Below are 13,207 nucleotides of genomic sequence, written 5' to 3'. Positions count from 1 at the left end.
TAAAGACAAAATGTTAGCATCACCAAATTTGACTAACATGTGACATGTCATTTTTGCTGTCACACTGAAAAGAGTTCTTACTGAAGAAGCATTATTTTCACATTAAAATTCCCCATTGACAACTTGTAGAGGAAATTGCTGTCATTTATCAGTTTCTGTAGATTCTCATAGAGGTTTTTTTACATTCTGTCAGTATGGGCTTTAATGATTCCTGTGCCGTATCTTTTATTGATTTTTAAAACAGTTATGGCTATTGTCAGAGATTCTTTCTATGTCTGTAACATTGTGTTTAATCTTCTTGTTCACAGTATATCTGTGTGTGAGATTGCACCATGCTCTGTTCACCTGTAGTAGTTTGCGGTGTGTGTGTGTGTGTGTGTACTTTTCTGGAAAAAGAGCTAGTGCTCGAAAGCTAGTGTGAATGTTGTTTCCTGTTATGTGGTCCTATAGTCAAAGTGTTGATCTCCTATGGCTGAGTGGTGGCCTTTTCCTAATTTTACATACTGACCTGATTTTAATTTTGATTTTCATAACATTTTTGCTAAACATTCTATACCCCATTTTGATCGTGCATAATTCCACTAACCTTCGTGCAGTCCATTGAGTTCCTCATTTTACAGTCTCAAAAAAGTAGTTGAAGCAGTTGAATTTCCAAGGTCCTTTCAAAAAATGAGCCCCATGGCCTAAAGTCTTTGCCTGGAGCTCCCTCAGTCTGTAACTCCCAATGTTCTTTGGTATGGGCCAGAATATGAATGTCTTAGAAACTTGCACCATTAGTTGGGCCTCTGCTAGTCAGCTAGGGTCTTAGGGATTCAGGGATACGGGAGATCAGTGTTAACCTGAGCAGAGCGGCAGTCACACCATTCTCTGCCAAGACTTGAGTGCTTCTCAGTGTCAGAGCCTGGAATCAACATAATTGGCAGTCTGTTTTTGTTATCGCATGTAGTACGTTTCATTGGTAGTTTGTAAACAGTGCAGGTTGGTAAGCATCCCATCTGTACTTGTTCCATGTAAAGCAGACCCTCAAGATTTTCGTTTGGAATGCAAAAATAAAATGTATTTCAGCTGTAAGATTGTCTTCGTGACATTGCTAAGCTTAAACTGTTGTGACTGAGCTTTGACCTCGGCCTCTTATTTTTCTATCCTGAAATTCTGCCACTTGAAAACATCACCAGTTTTCCCTATTGATAAGGATCTTTCAAACTTCCCCCCCCCCCCCTCCCCCCCCCCCCCCCACACACACACACACACACACACACACACACACACACAAGATTCTGCATCCCTACTTCTTTGTTTGAAATGCAGGAAAAGAGTGTTGATGTAGTATGGCCAAAAATTTCCACACTTACATATAAGGGGAATTGTTTCATTTAGTACTTGTAGAATAGATTATATTCTGATTTGAATTATGGCTCTAGCAATTTGTCGTACTAAATTTTAAATTTTATGCATTCCAACAGCGAATCGGAATACCAGCGAGGTACAAGTGCGGGTGGTCTCAGTAATGACGAGATGGACCCAACTAGTTCATTTGCACTTGTCATCAATGGCCACTCATTGGTACATGCTCTGCATCCACAAATGGAGGCACTGTTCTTAGAAGTAGCAAGTGCTTGTAAGTATTTTGTTATACTAAAAATTTTGACTTAAAATTTGATTTTTGCATTAATGAATCCGTTAGGTCACTCATTGGCACATCAGTCACTGAATTAATAGTCCGGTGATGAAAGTATGAGAGATTCAGTGAATTATTTGTGTTTCGGAGGTAAGTGTTGCTTTAGGGCAGGAGGATAAGGAACAATTTAGAAATCTGAACAAACACAAAACTGTACTATGTGAATTCCATCAGAACGAGTCATAAGAATATAAAAAATAAAATGTACCATACACTGCAGTGGAGGTAATGCCATACTCAAAAAGCAGACAAATGAATTGGCAACATTTCTGCCATTAGCTGTAATCACTGAGTACCAGTGTTAGAGAATAAATTAGTCACAGTCAAATTTTGTATGACTGTGCTGTCTGCATAAAGAATAGTAAAAGCATATAACTTTGCACTGTGTGAGAATTTGCTTATAATTTGCTACTGCTATTTTATTATGTTATTAGTATTATCAATTATTTGTTCTCTATCTTAGCTATATTTTGATGCTATTATATCACTGTATTTTCTTATTGTACAAGGTGAATTAAAATGGTAGTGAGGAATTCCAGAAAAGTGTTATTGATAAGAAAAGGTACATGTAAGTTAATTTCAACTTTCTTCCAGAAGTGGGCAGTGGGTCTAAAATTTCATCTTCAGATGAAATGTTGGCTTATTTCTGTTGTTACGTTAACGTGATCTGGAGTATTATCAACAGCAGATTCTGTTTATTTTAGCTAAAGGTATATGTATAAGAGTTAAAGTGATGTCCTGCTCATACAGACAACTGCACCTCACTGCAGAATCCATTATAGAAAAATATGTTGGAATTAATGCTGATAACTTTACAGTACTTATTTGAAACGATCTTCATGTCAGCGTGTGATGTAGTGCAAGCATATGTGGATCTTACCCCCCTTCCCTTCCTCACTCTTCTTCCCTTTTCTGTCCCCCAACTTTGAATATTCCATTCAGTTCCTGAATAATGTTGTGGGTCACATGTATGTATTGCAACATGAATGTGTATGAAGCATGTTCAGAAAGTAAGTTACTGTGTTCATAATGGGCTGTGGCTTTTCGTTTATTTGACGGTTGGCAGCACTGAGTGGTAATGGGTGAGTTCCTAACCAAAGCAAGTATTTCAGGACCACTGTAGTACATAAACTCATTTATAGTGTCCACGTGCATGAAAGGTGCCAGCAAGAAATCCCACTAAGTGCGAGCCGTTTGTGGCAATCGGCTTCCAGCTCGCGGAAGGCATAACACCTATAGAATCTTTTTTTTTGCTAATTAGAATGGTTTGTAGTAAAGGTGCTATGAACAGAATGCCTGTATTTGAGTGTTTGCTTAGCATGAACAAAACTGAGTCTGGTGGTTTCAATGGAACAAAATTGTTTTATTGTGGTAACTGCATCTGCTGAACAGATTAGACAAGCAGTTACTCCCCAAGTCGAGTCTGAATCGAAAAGTTAACTAGCAGGTGAAACGTTCTGAATATGCATATAACTAAGGAAGGATCGAGTCAAAAATGGTATCCCAGATTGACAGACATAATCACAGAACGTAAAAACATGGAACATACAAAATCATATAAAAATACATATGCTAAAGAATAAAAAATATAAGAGAATGTAAAAATGTATTACAAAACATAGCACCCCTGGTGGCTGGCACAGAAGCTGTCTGACAGCTGTGACTCGTTTACCGTCTCAGAGCACACACTCAACACTGCCCTGCTGAATACAATAACATCATTAGCTGGTGGGAACTTTGTAGCATGTGCTGCCCCTGTATCCCCCTGACTTTGGTGCCTCCAGATTATCATCTTTTCTTCTCCCTGAAGGCATGCATGACTGGAATTACAAAGAAGCTTGTGCCACAGCTCGTCACATGCATAGTACAGGATGGTGATGATGTGGAAAAATAGTCAACAAGTGTATCAACACTTACCCATAATTTTTTCCATGTACATTTTTCTAAAGATATATAAAAATCTACTACATAAGTTTCTGAACATGCCTTGTATTAAGAACTGGTTCAGTATACGAAGGCTTTTCGTATGCCTCACAAACAGTAGTGAAGGAGGTATCAATATGGCAATTTGCTAGGCTTTGCAACAGTTCCTTCTCACTGTCTGTATCTTCGGGGGGATGATATTTTCCATATTTTGGCGAACAGTAATAAGGAAGAGTGCTTGCATAGAACCAAACATTGATCATGTTACATCTGCAACACACTTGTCAAATTGCAGGTATCTAAGGTGAGCTTTGCATGCCTGTAAGACTAATGCTGTAATACTGAAAAGTATGGGGAGCTGCAATATTACCTGTACTGCACACAACTGCTACTTTGAGCTTGACCTTCTGGAACTACCGGGCACCAGCAGAAAATTGCGATGACTGCCATAGTTCTCAGTAGGTACAGGAAGTGAATGGTGATAGTACAAAGAGAAGAGAAATACCATTGAGTTGATATACTATGTAAGTGTTCAATTTTTTGATATGAATTACATGCCCTAGAAGTAAAGTTCTTGCAATCTCCTTTTTAGGACTTGTAATTATGGTGTCCTAGTATATAGATCGTCACAGTGGACTGTGGGCTGTCAGTTACCAGTACGTAGTACACAGGTCTTCTTCAGTGTTTTCATTGACTTGGAGATTTAGGGAAAATTTCTTTGCAATAAAAAATTAAATATACGTTATTCAGCACCTACCTAGGCATGCAATTTAAGGTATTTTGTTATAGCCATTCAGCAATCGAGCAGCTATGTAAAGCATGATGCCTAGGGAATTAGAGTGCAAAAGCAATTATTCACCCATTAGAAGTGAAGTCAGCAGCTGCAACAGGCTCCATCTGTGTTTTGCTTTCGCATCACCTGAAGGTGGAGGAGTGTCCGTGGCAACGGTGGAACAGCAACTCGCACCAGGAGCTTTGTTCTCCCTACCTGGTGCACTGGTAGGGGCTTATCTTGCCTCCTTCGGATTTCGTTTACTTCACATTCCTTTCTGTATGTAGTTGCCTATATTTCATTACTTGTCCTAAATCTGCTTCTTAGCAGATGTCATTTGCTCCAGTCCCAGCAATACATAGCTTCCCAAATGCATCAACAAAATGTAAAAGGTGGAATTTTTTGTGACTGAAAGGTGGCCTTGTGCTCTCCAGTGGGCATCCAGGCAGAGAAACTATACAGTATCCTCTCTCGAGCTTGTATCACTTTACATGGGGACTCCAGAACTCTTATCTTCAACATGCCACCTTCGCCATTTGCCACTCACCCTCTCTACCACATTGGAGAGAGAAAGTTGTTTGCTTAATACTCACATAAAGAGTGTACATTTTGCCAGCTAAGTGCTTCTCTTCATCATGCTTTTATTCAAAATTTACTATTGGCCTCATATTTTAGTAATTTATTTTGAAATTAAAAATTGAAAGGTTTGTTTACAACCACAATTGTTAATAATGAGACAAGTAGGTTTGATCTCTACTGTGTCTTCTGTGTTATGCTCTTGTACCCAAAATGCAATTTGCTTTACAAGAGTAACAAATGCATTTTTGCTGTTAAGTGTAATACCTGCCCAAATATTGTCACTAAACATGACACGACGTAGTGAAAGCTTTGGATGAAGGAAGCCAGGGAGATGCTCTATTCCTTGACATGCGAAAAGCATTTGACTCAGTACCACATCTACACTTATTGTCAAAAGTATGATCATGTGGAGTATCAGGTGAAATTTATGACTGGATTGAGTCCTTTTTGGGGGAGGAAGCAGCATGTTATCTCTGATAGTGTCATCGTCAGATGTAGAAATAACTTTGGGTGTGACCCAGGGAAGTGTGTTGGGACCCTTGCTGTTCATGTTGTATATTAATGATCTTGCAGACAATATTAATAGAAATATCAGAAGATGCAGTTATCTGTAATGAAGTACTATCTGAAAGAAGCTGTCAGATCATGATAAGATTTCAAAGTGATGAAAAATTGGCAACTTGCTTTAAATGTTCAGAATGTAAATTTGTGCACTTCACAAAACAAAAAACTAAGTATTCTATGACTAATGTCAGTGAGTCACTGTTGGAATCAGCTGACTCATACAAATACAATTTGTACTGATGTGAAATGGAATGGTCACATAGGTTCAGTTGGGGTAAAGCAGGTGGTCGACTTCGGTTTATTAGTAGATTGCTTACAAATCACATGTGCCACTGGTTCTAGAGTATTTCTGAAGTGTGTGGGAGCCGTACCAGATAGTACTAACCAGGACTAACGGGGGATATTGAATGTATACAGAGAAGAGCAGCACAAATAGGGGAGTGTTACATAGATGCTGAAGGAACTGAACTGAAAGACTCTTTAAGATAGATATAACTATCCTGAGAAAGTCTGTTAACAAAGTTTCAAGAACTGGCCTTAAATGATTACTCGAGAAATATGCTACTATCCCCTACATATTGCTCACATAAGGATTCTGAGGATAAGATTAGAATAATTACTGCATGCACAGAGGCATTCAATCAATCATTCTTCCCACACTTCATACATGAATGGAAAGGGAGGAAACCCTAATAACAGATACAATGGGATGTGCCCTCTGCCATGGACCTCACGGTGGTTTGCAGCGTAGATGTAGATGTAAAATATTCTTGTGTACAGTATTTTCTGCAGCTTGCAGATGATGATACGTAGGTGACAGGGCCATCCCAGTCAGAGGTTAATTCATCAGTGAAGAATGCCGAGATAGAAAACCAAAGGAAAGTGGTGGTTTCTTGCAAGAGCTGTCTATAAAAATCACATGCTCCTAACAATCACTGTACACATATTGCAAAGGATGGCCAAGATTACATTGACTTCCGTGTAGGGTAATAAATAGAGTCCACTGATTTACTTCATGTGGGTTGTCCACCATCCTGGAACTTTGTGCAGGTTTTACTCAGTGTATTATTCAGTATATTCTTCCAGTTCAGATGTACAAACTGAATGCAAAGGCCCATAGAACTCATGTCTTCCATCATCGAATCCTATCTTTCATTATTTACAAAAATGACTGCAACAGTTTTAAGATTTAGATGATAACTGTTTGGCGAACTGCACGTGACGTCTAATGTATCCCACTGCTATTTCCATTTTCGTGCCCAGAATGTTGAAACCTGCTCTGTGTGCACATAATATGAATACAGAACAGTTGTGAACTTGTACTTGATTCACTGCCTACAGAGCCAACTACAACAAGTAATATTGTGTGTGTGTGTGTGTGTGTGTGTGTGAGAGAGAGAGAGAGAGAGAGAGAGAGAGAGAGAGAGAGAGAGAGAGAGAGAGAGAATAATAAATACTTAGCTGTGTTCAGCAGCTTTTTATCTGTGAATTGAACCAGTAATGTGTTTCAGTTTGTGAAACAATTGTTATTTCATGAAAATCATTCTCCGGGAATTTTTTTACAAATTTAAATAAAGTTTCTGTGCAGTGTGCATAGCTTGTGTTTTTTTGTTTGTTTGTTGGGAATAGACATATTGCAAGCCTCCTGAAAAGAAAGTATATGTCAAGACACCAGGGGAGCAAAGAAGATATCAGTTGTTTATTTTGGTACACCTGAGATTCATTAAAGAATTTAAGGACCACAGAGAGTTACTCAGGTGATTGATAGTGATCAAGACTTAATATACTGAAGTACTAGTTGAAATAAAAGATTTTAAACAGAAAGCAGGTGGAACAGCCTAGACAATTTAAAGGAACTAAAACCACAAAATACCTTGAGACAGCTAATACAAAAGAATCAGTTGTGCTTCTGAGTGATACTGATTTAGAAAACTGATAATGGAATAATTTTCTTGCTTTTAAATAATAAACATATATAACAATGTTTTCCATAAAAATATTCTAATAGTGTGCATGATGGTGAAAATAACAATAGAAAGCATAGGTAAAAATACGTAGCTATAACTCTTATTAACTGTAGAATCTGCTGAAAGCAGTATGTATGATAGATACATAGCTCATTTTCAACTGTCTCACTTGACTGTAGTATGAGAATGGTTTTTCTTGCATGTGTACTGTAACTAAATCTTGTGCCTAAAGTTAGACTTTGTGTGGTTCTAAGTCTGTTCAGGGAGAGCTGATTATCTTTTGTAATGAGCTGATAATAGAAAAAGTTATTCTGAAAACACAGAACCTACAATAGACTTTTGCTTATAGTTCAATTGACATTGACTTTTATCATCTTGACTTGGTGAATATGACACTTTTGATAACTGTGGCTTACAGAATGAATAAATGCAAGAAAAAGATAAGGTATGGGCCTAAAAGGAAGATGCTGTTAGGTTTGTGAAAGAGATACGCAGATCTGAAGGACAAGGATTATTTTTTCCGAAAGAGTGAGGGCTTGATAATATAAGGGACAGTCAAATAAAAATGAAGCAGATGGAAAAAATTAGGTAACTGTTTATTATTTAAAAAGTAATCACCATTACTGTTAATGCATTTATCCAATTAACAAGCAAGACGATCAGTGCCTTTATGGAAAAATACCTGTGGTTGGCTACAGAACCATGATTGTTACCAGGTGTGCACCGCTTCATCTGAAGGAAATTCTCAGCCATGAATGTCTTTCTTCAGGGCTCCAAAAATATGGAAATCGCATGGAGAGAGATTGGGACTGTATGGAGGATATGTAAGAGCTGCCCAGCAAAGCTTCTGTAGTGTATTTGCAAAAACCTGCTGGACAACATGTGTGCGGGCATTATCCTGAGACAGAATGCCGTCTTCTGTCAACATTTCTGGATGTTTGGATTATGCTGCAGAAGGTTTGCTGGTAAGCCCTTACACGTCCTCCCTACAGTCCCGATCTCTCTCCATGCGATTTCCATATTTTTGGAGAACTGAAGAAAGTCCTTTCTGGACATCAATTTGCTCTGAATGAAGAGCTGCACACCTGGGTACAATCGTGCTTCCGTAGGCAACTGCAAACATTTTTTCATTAAGGCATTGACTGTCTTATCTAGCAAATAGATAGCTGACTGTCTTATCTTGCAGTTGGATAAATCTATTAACAGTTATGATGATTACTATTGAAATAATTAGCAGTTCACTTACTTTTTTCCCATTTGACTGTACCTTATATGCAGGGTGTCCAAAATAAAACCGGTATGCCACATGCCCGAGATTAAGTAACAATGAACTGACTCAAAAGACTAGACAGTAGTAACATTAAAAACATGTAGTTACTGTTTATGAAAGAAGCTGGAAGTGGTGGCCATGGGCATCCAGGTATCGCTGACTTTGTGTGACGACATTACCATCAACAATCTGTAATTCTGTTATGTTTAAGATTGTCTATTATGTGAATATTGTCAGCATATAATTTGATTTTTAGTGGGCCCCATAAGGGAAAATCACATGATGTTAAGTCTGGGGCTTTGGTAAAAAAGGCCTCTACTGGAAAGTTTGTCTTCAGAGAAGATGTTGGTGGTGAGGGCCGTACTTCGGTTGGATGTGTGAGCTGTTGGCCTCTCCTGTTGGAATACTGCATATGGCTTCTCTGAATATGTTAATTGTGCATAGAAACAGTCAAAGATATATAGTTATGTGACACTGTTTAAGGTGTAATTTTAAAATATGGAACCAATAATGCACATGCCGGACAATGCGCACCAAACACCTATCTTCTACCAGTGGAGAGGCTCTTTGTGCAGAATATGAGAGTTGCCTTATAAAATAAAAGGAGTCCAAGTAAACATTAGCAATATTGATGTTAACAGCCAGTAATGAATTTTCTCTTGTTGTTGTTGTTGTTGTTGTTGTTCTTCTTCTTCTTTCCCCCTGTGATCTTCAAATTTCAGCTTCTCCACCACCACTTACATGATGGGCTTTTAATTTCATATATTTTAGTACATTTATGACACAATGTACAAGATACACCAACCTGCTGTGATAACTTCCTTATTGACTTGCGGGGACTTCTTGTAATGTCCGTGGCAATTCTATCTATAGTTTCAGGGGTCCTCACTGTCGTTTGTCTATTCCTCTGCATGTTCTGAATGGATCCTGCAGCCCTCAATTACTTGTCGAGATCTTGAATAGTACTGGTCGTGTGCAGTTTCCTACCAGGATGCTTTGCTTGAAACATTTCTTTACATTCCTATGGAACCTCCCTTTATGTAATACTTCAAAATATCAATTCACTGTTCTAAAGCAGACTGCCCCATTTCTGTAACAACAGTATGAGCTTCTCACAACAACTGATGCACGAACACACAGCTGCACTCAGATTTCCGATAAAATGCAATGTAGCTAACTTTTAATAAAATTTTGCCACTTCACAAGCAATTCAACTAGAGATGATTGACCAGTATGTGAGGTGTACTGGTTTTATGTGGGACACCCTGTACTATTTTAGAATAATATTATATGCATAACTTGTGATTGGCTTCAGGTTTACTATTGAAGACATTTTTATACCAGAGCATATTATGAATGATTATCTTTATTTGCACAGTTTTAACTGATAAACAATTAAGTTTGTCATTACTTCTTGTTTCTTGTAGGTAAATCTGTCATCTGTTGTCGAGTGACTCCACTCCAAAAGGCAATGGTGGTAGAGTTAATAAAGAAAAGCAAAAGTGCCGTAACTCTCGCTATTGGTGATGGTGCCAATGATGTATCTATGATAAAAGGTAAAAATACAATTGTTATGAAGATTTCTAAGGAGATGTTACTGTAAGGGGCGATCTAAACATTTCTTTTAAAGACTGTATAGTTCAGAATCAGTATTCCCATCTGGCAAAATGACAGTGAGAATTGATGTGATCATCACACATATGCGCCATGTTGAAGAGACCTGTGTCCTGCTGGTTGAAGTTGTACTACATTGCATAAATGCTGCAGCAGCGCCCTCAAATGGAAGGCTTTTGATCGCCCCTTGTATGTGCAGACACTGTATTCTAAGACAACATAAATTATTGTATGGATTTATTGAATTGTTAATACTCCCTCTCCCCGTTATCACAGTTTTAAGTTTTTGAATGTCCCACAGTAATCTGCAGTAGTTGTTGTTGACTGGGAAGTCCAGTCATTAAGGAAACATATTTATTTTATTTTATTATGTTATCTGGGGCAGCGAGTCTACCTGCCTGAAGTGGTAATACCCTAGATCTTTTGGTGGTGAACAAGGCCAATATCTCTCTCTCTCTCTCTCTCTCTCTCTCTCTCTCTCTCTCTCTCTCCCTCCCTCTCTCTCCCCCTCCCCCTCCCCCCTCTCTCACCCTCTCCCCCCTCTCTCTCCCTCTCCCTCCCTCCCTCCCCCTACATATTGATGATGCCTTGAAGCTGCAGGACATATCCTATCAACCGATTGCTTCTTTTAGTAAAGTTGATCTGTAAATTTTTTTTCCTCAGTTCAGTTCAGTACCTTTGTATTGGTTACCTGGCCTACCTACACTAATGATGGAGGAACTAAAATACAAGATGATAAAAGAAGGAATTCAGCATTATGAAATTGCTGCTAGAAAAAGATTAAGCCATAGTCCTAGCTTCTGATTATCACACACTTGCAAAAGTATGTCATTTGATAGTGACAATGCCGATAAACCTCCTTCTTGTTCTCCGCTGTTTTTTTTTCCCATTTCTCTGTGGCGCTGGCATTGTTATATGGGTTGGGGCAATGTTAGTGACAGTTGGTGGCCAGGTGCCCAAGTGCCCTTCCTGATGCCTGTCGTAAGAGGCGACTAAAAGGAGTCCCTCCCCCTCAAGGGGGTAGTTAGTGCCTGCGTCTGGAGACGGACGGTTCCACGACCTATATTTGCGGTCATTTTGGTTTTTCACTTTTTCTCGTTTCTTCCTTCCTTTGGTTGGTTCCTTTCTTTGTTCTTTTCCATCTCACTGTCTTCCTTACTCTTTCCCTTGCCTTCTTCTCCTTGCCTTCTTCTCCTTGCCTTCTTCTCCTTGCCTTCTTCTCCTTGCATTCTCTGGTCTCCGCCTCGGCGTTTGAGACAGTCTGTCCTCTCTCTCCCTCTCTCTCTCCTTTTTCCTCTTCATCCTTCCTCCCTGTGCGCGCCTGAAGGCCGACCCATGCGTTCGCACACGTAGCCGGTGATGGGGTAACGCGTAATTCCCCACCCTGGGTAGACAAGTAAGGCACGCACGTACCCCCTGGTAAAGGCCAGGCCTAGGGAGGGGTGATTGCCTGAGCTGATACCTTCTGACCATGCCGATTGGTCCCTCTGACTGTTTCTCGGGAGGTGTGACCTGAGGTGTAAACATTCACCTAAGGCGGGAGTGCCCTCTGAGAGGGTCCCCAATAGGAAGGAGCGCGCCATCGGAGACGCTGGCAATCATGGGGGATTCCTCCGCAATGGATTTCTCTTCTTCTTCTCTCTCAACTTCTGCCCACAAACGGAAACTTGACCAGCCACCAGTGACAAAAGTACTACCGCCTGCCCCACAGTTCCTCGTAGTTTCTCGATCTGAGGACGGAAAGGATTTTTCCTCTGTCAACCCTTTCGTTATCCAGAAGAGCGTAGATGCCATAGCCGGATCGGTCAAGTCTTGTACCAGGTTGCATAACGGTACCTTGTTACTAGAAACTGAGAGCGCCTTTCAGGCACAAAAACTGCTTCGGGTCACACTCCTGTACACGTTCCCTGTCCGGGTGGAGGCTCACCGCACTTCGAATTTGTTTCTTGGTGTGGTATACACTAGATCACTCCACGGATTGACTGACGAGGAGATTCAGTCTTTCCTCGCTGAGCAGGGCGTGACGGCTGTCCATAGGGTCATGAAAAAGGTCAACAATGACCTTGTACCGACCCGGACACTTTTCTTGACCTTTGATAGTGTTAAGCTGCCGTTGCGCATCAAAGCGGGCTACGAGGTTATTTCTGTTCACCCCTATGTCCCGACACCTACGCGCTGCTACCAGTGTCAGCGTTTTAATCACACTCGCCAGTCTTGTTCCAATGCGGCTAAATGTGTCACTTCTGGCAGGGATGCCCATGAGGGTGACTGTCCACCTCCGTCTCCTCGTTGTGTGAACTGTCAGGGTGACCATGCAGCGTCCTCCCGTGACTGTTCCATCTACAAGGAAGAACGCTGTATCCAAGAAATTCGGGTCAAAGAGAAAGTGTCCATCTCGGCTGCTCGCAAGCTATTTGCCAGTAGGAGGCCCACGCTGCTCCCAGCGGGGAAATACAGTACTGTCCTCACCTCTCCTTGGACTACCAGGGAGGTGGCGACACAGACATGCGATCTGACCTTCAGCACCACGGTCGTCCGTTCGGCCAGTGCTAAGATCGCGCAGTAGACGTCTCCTCTTCCTCCCGTCACCCCTCAGACATAAGCACCTTCATCAGCTTCTGCCAAGATGAAGACCCAGAAGTCAGATGCACGGGCCTTCAAGAAGGAACCGTCCCGTGCAGACTTCCTACGTACCTCGAACTCCCAGACATCAACTGGTACTTCCACTAAACGACCTTCCAAGAAGGCTCATAGGAAGCACAGTTCTCCTTCTCCGCCACGGCACATTTCTTCTCCTGCGCCACCCAGCGGTTGCCGCCCCAGGCCGTCATCCGTTTTGC

The 13,207-nt window shown here is 40.6% G+C and overlaps 1 protein-coding gene across 2 annotated transcripts in view; it reads left to right on the top strand.

Annotated features, from left to right (window-relative positions):
* The window catches only part of LOC126094491 (phospholipid-transporting ATPase ID), a 530,930-nt gene that overhangs the window by 474,513 nt on the left and 43,210 nt on the right, over nt 1-13,207 (top strand). For both annotated transcript variants that reach the window (XM_049908899.1, XM_049908898.1), the window contains exons 16-17: nt 1,464-1,618; nt 10,181-10,309. In XM_049908899.1, the coding sequence (XP_049764856.1) occupies nt 1,464-1,618; nt 10,181-10,309 (284 nt within the window). The remainder of the gene's footprint in view (nt 1-1,463; nt 1,619-10,180; nt 10,310-13,207) is intronic.

The sequence above is a fragment of the Schistocerca cancellata genome, chromosome 8, assembly GCF_023864275.1.
Source record: "Schistocerca cancellata isolate TAMUIC-IGC-003103 chromosome 8, iqSchCanc2.1, whole genome shotgun sequence".
Taxonomy (NCBI): Eukaryota; Metazoa; Arthropoda; class Insecta; order Orthoptera; family Acrididae; genus Schistocerca; species Schistocerca cancellata.
This window is presented reverse-complemented; position numbering and strand designations above follow the sequence as displayed.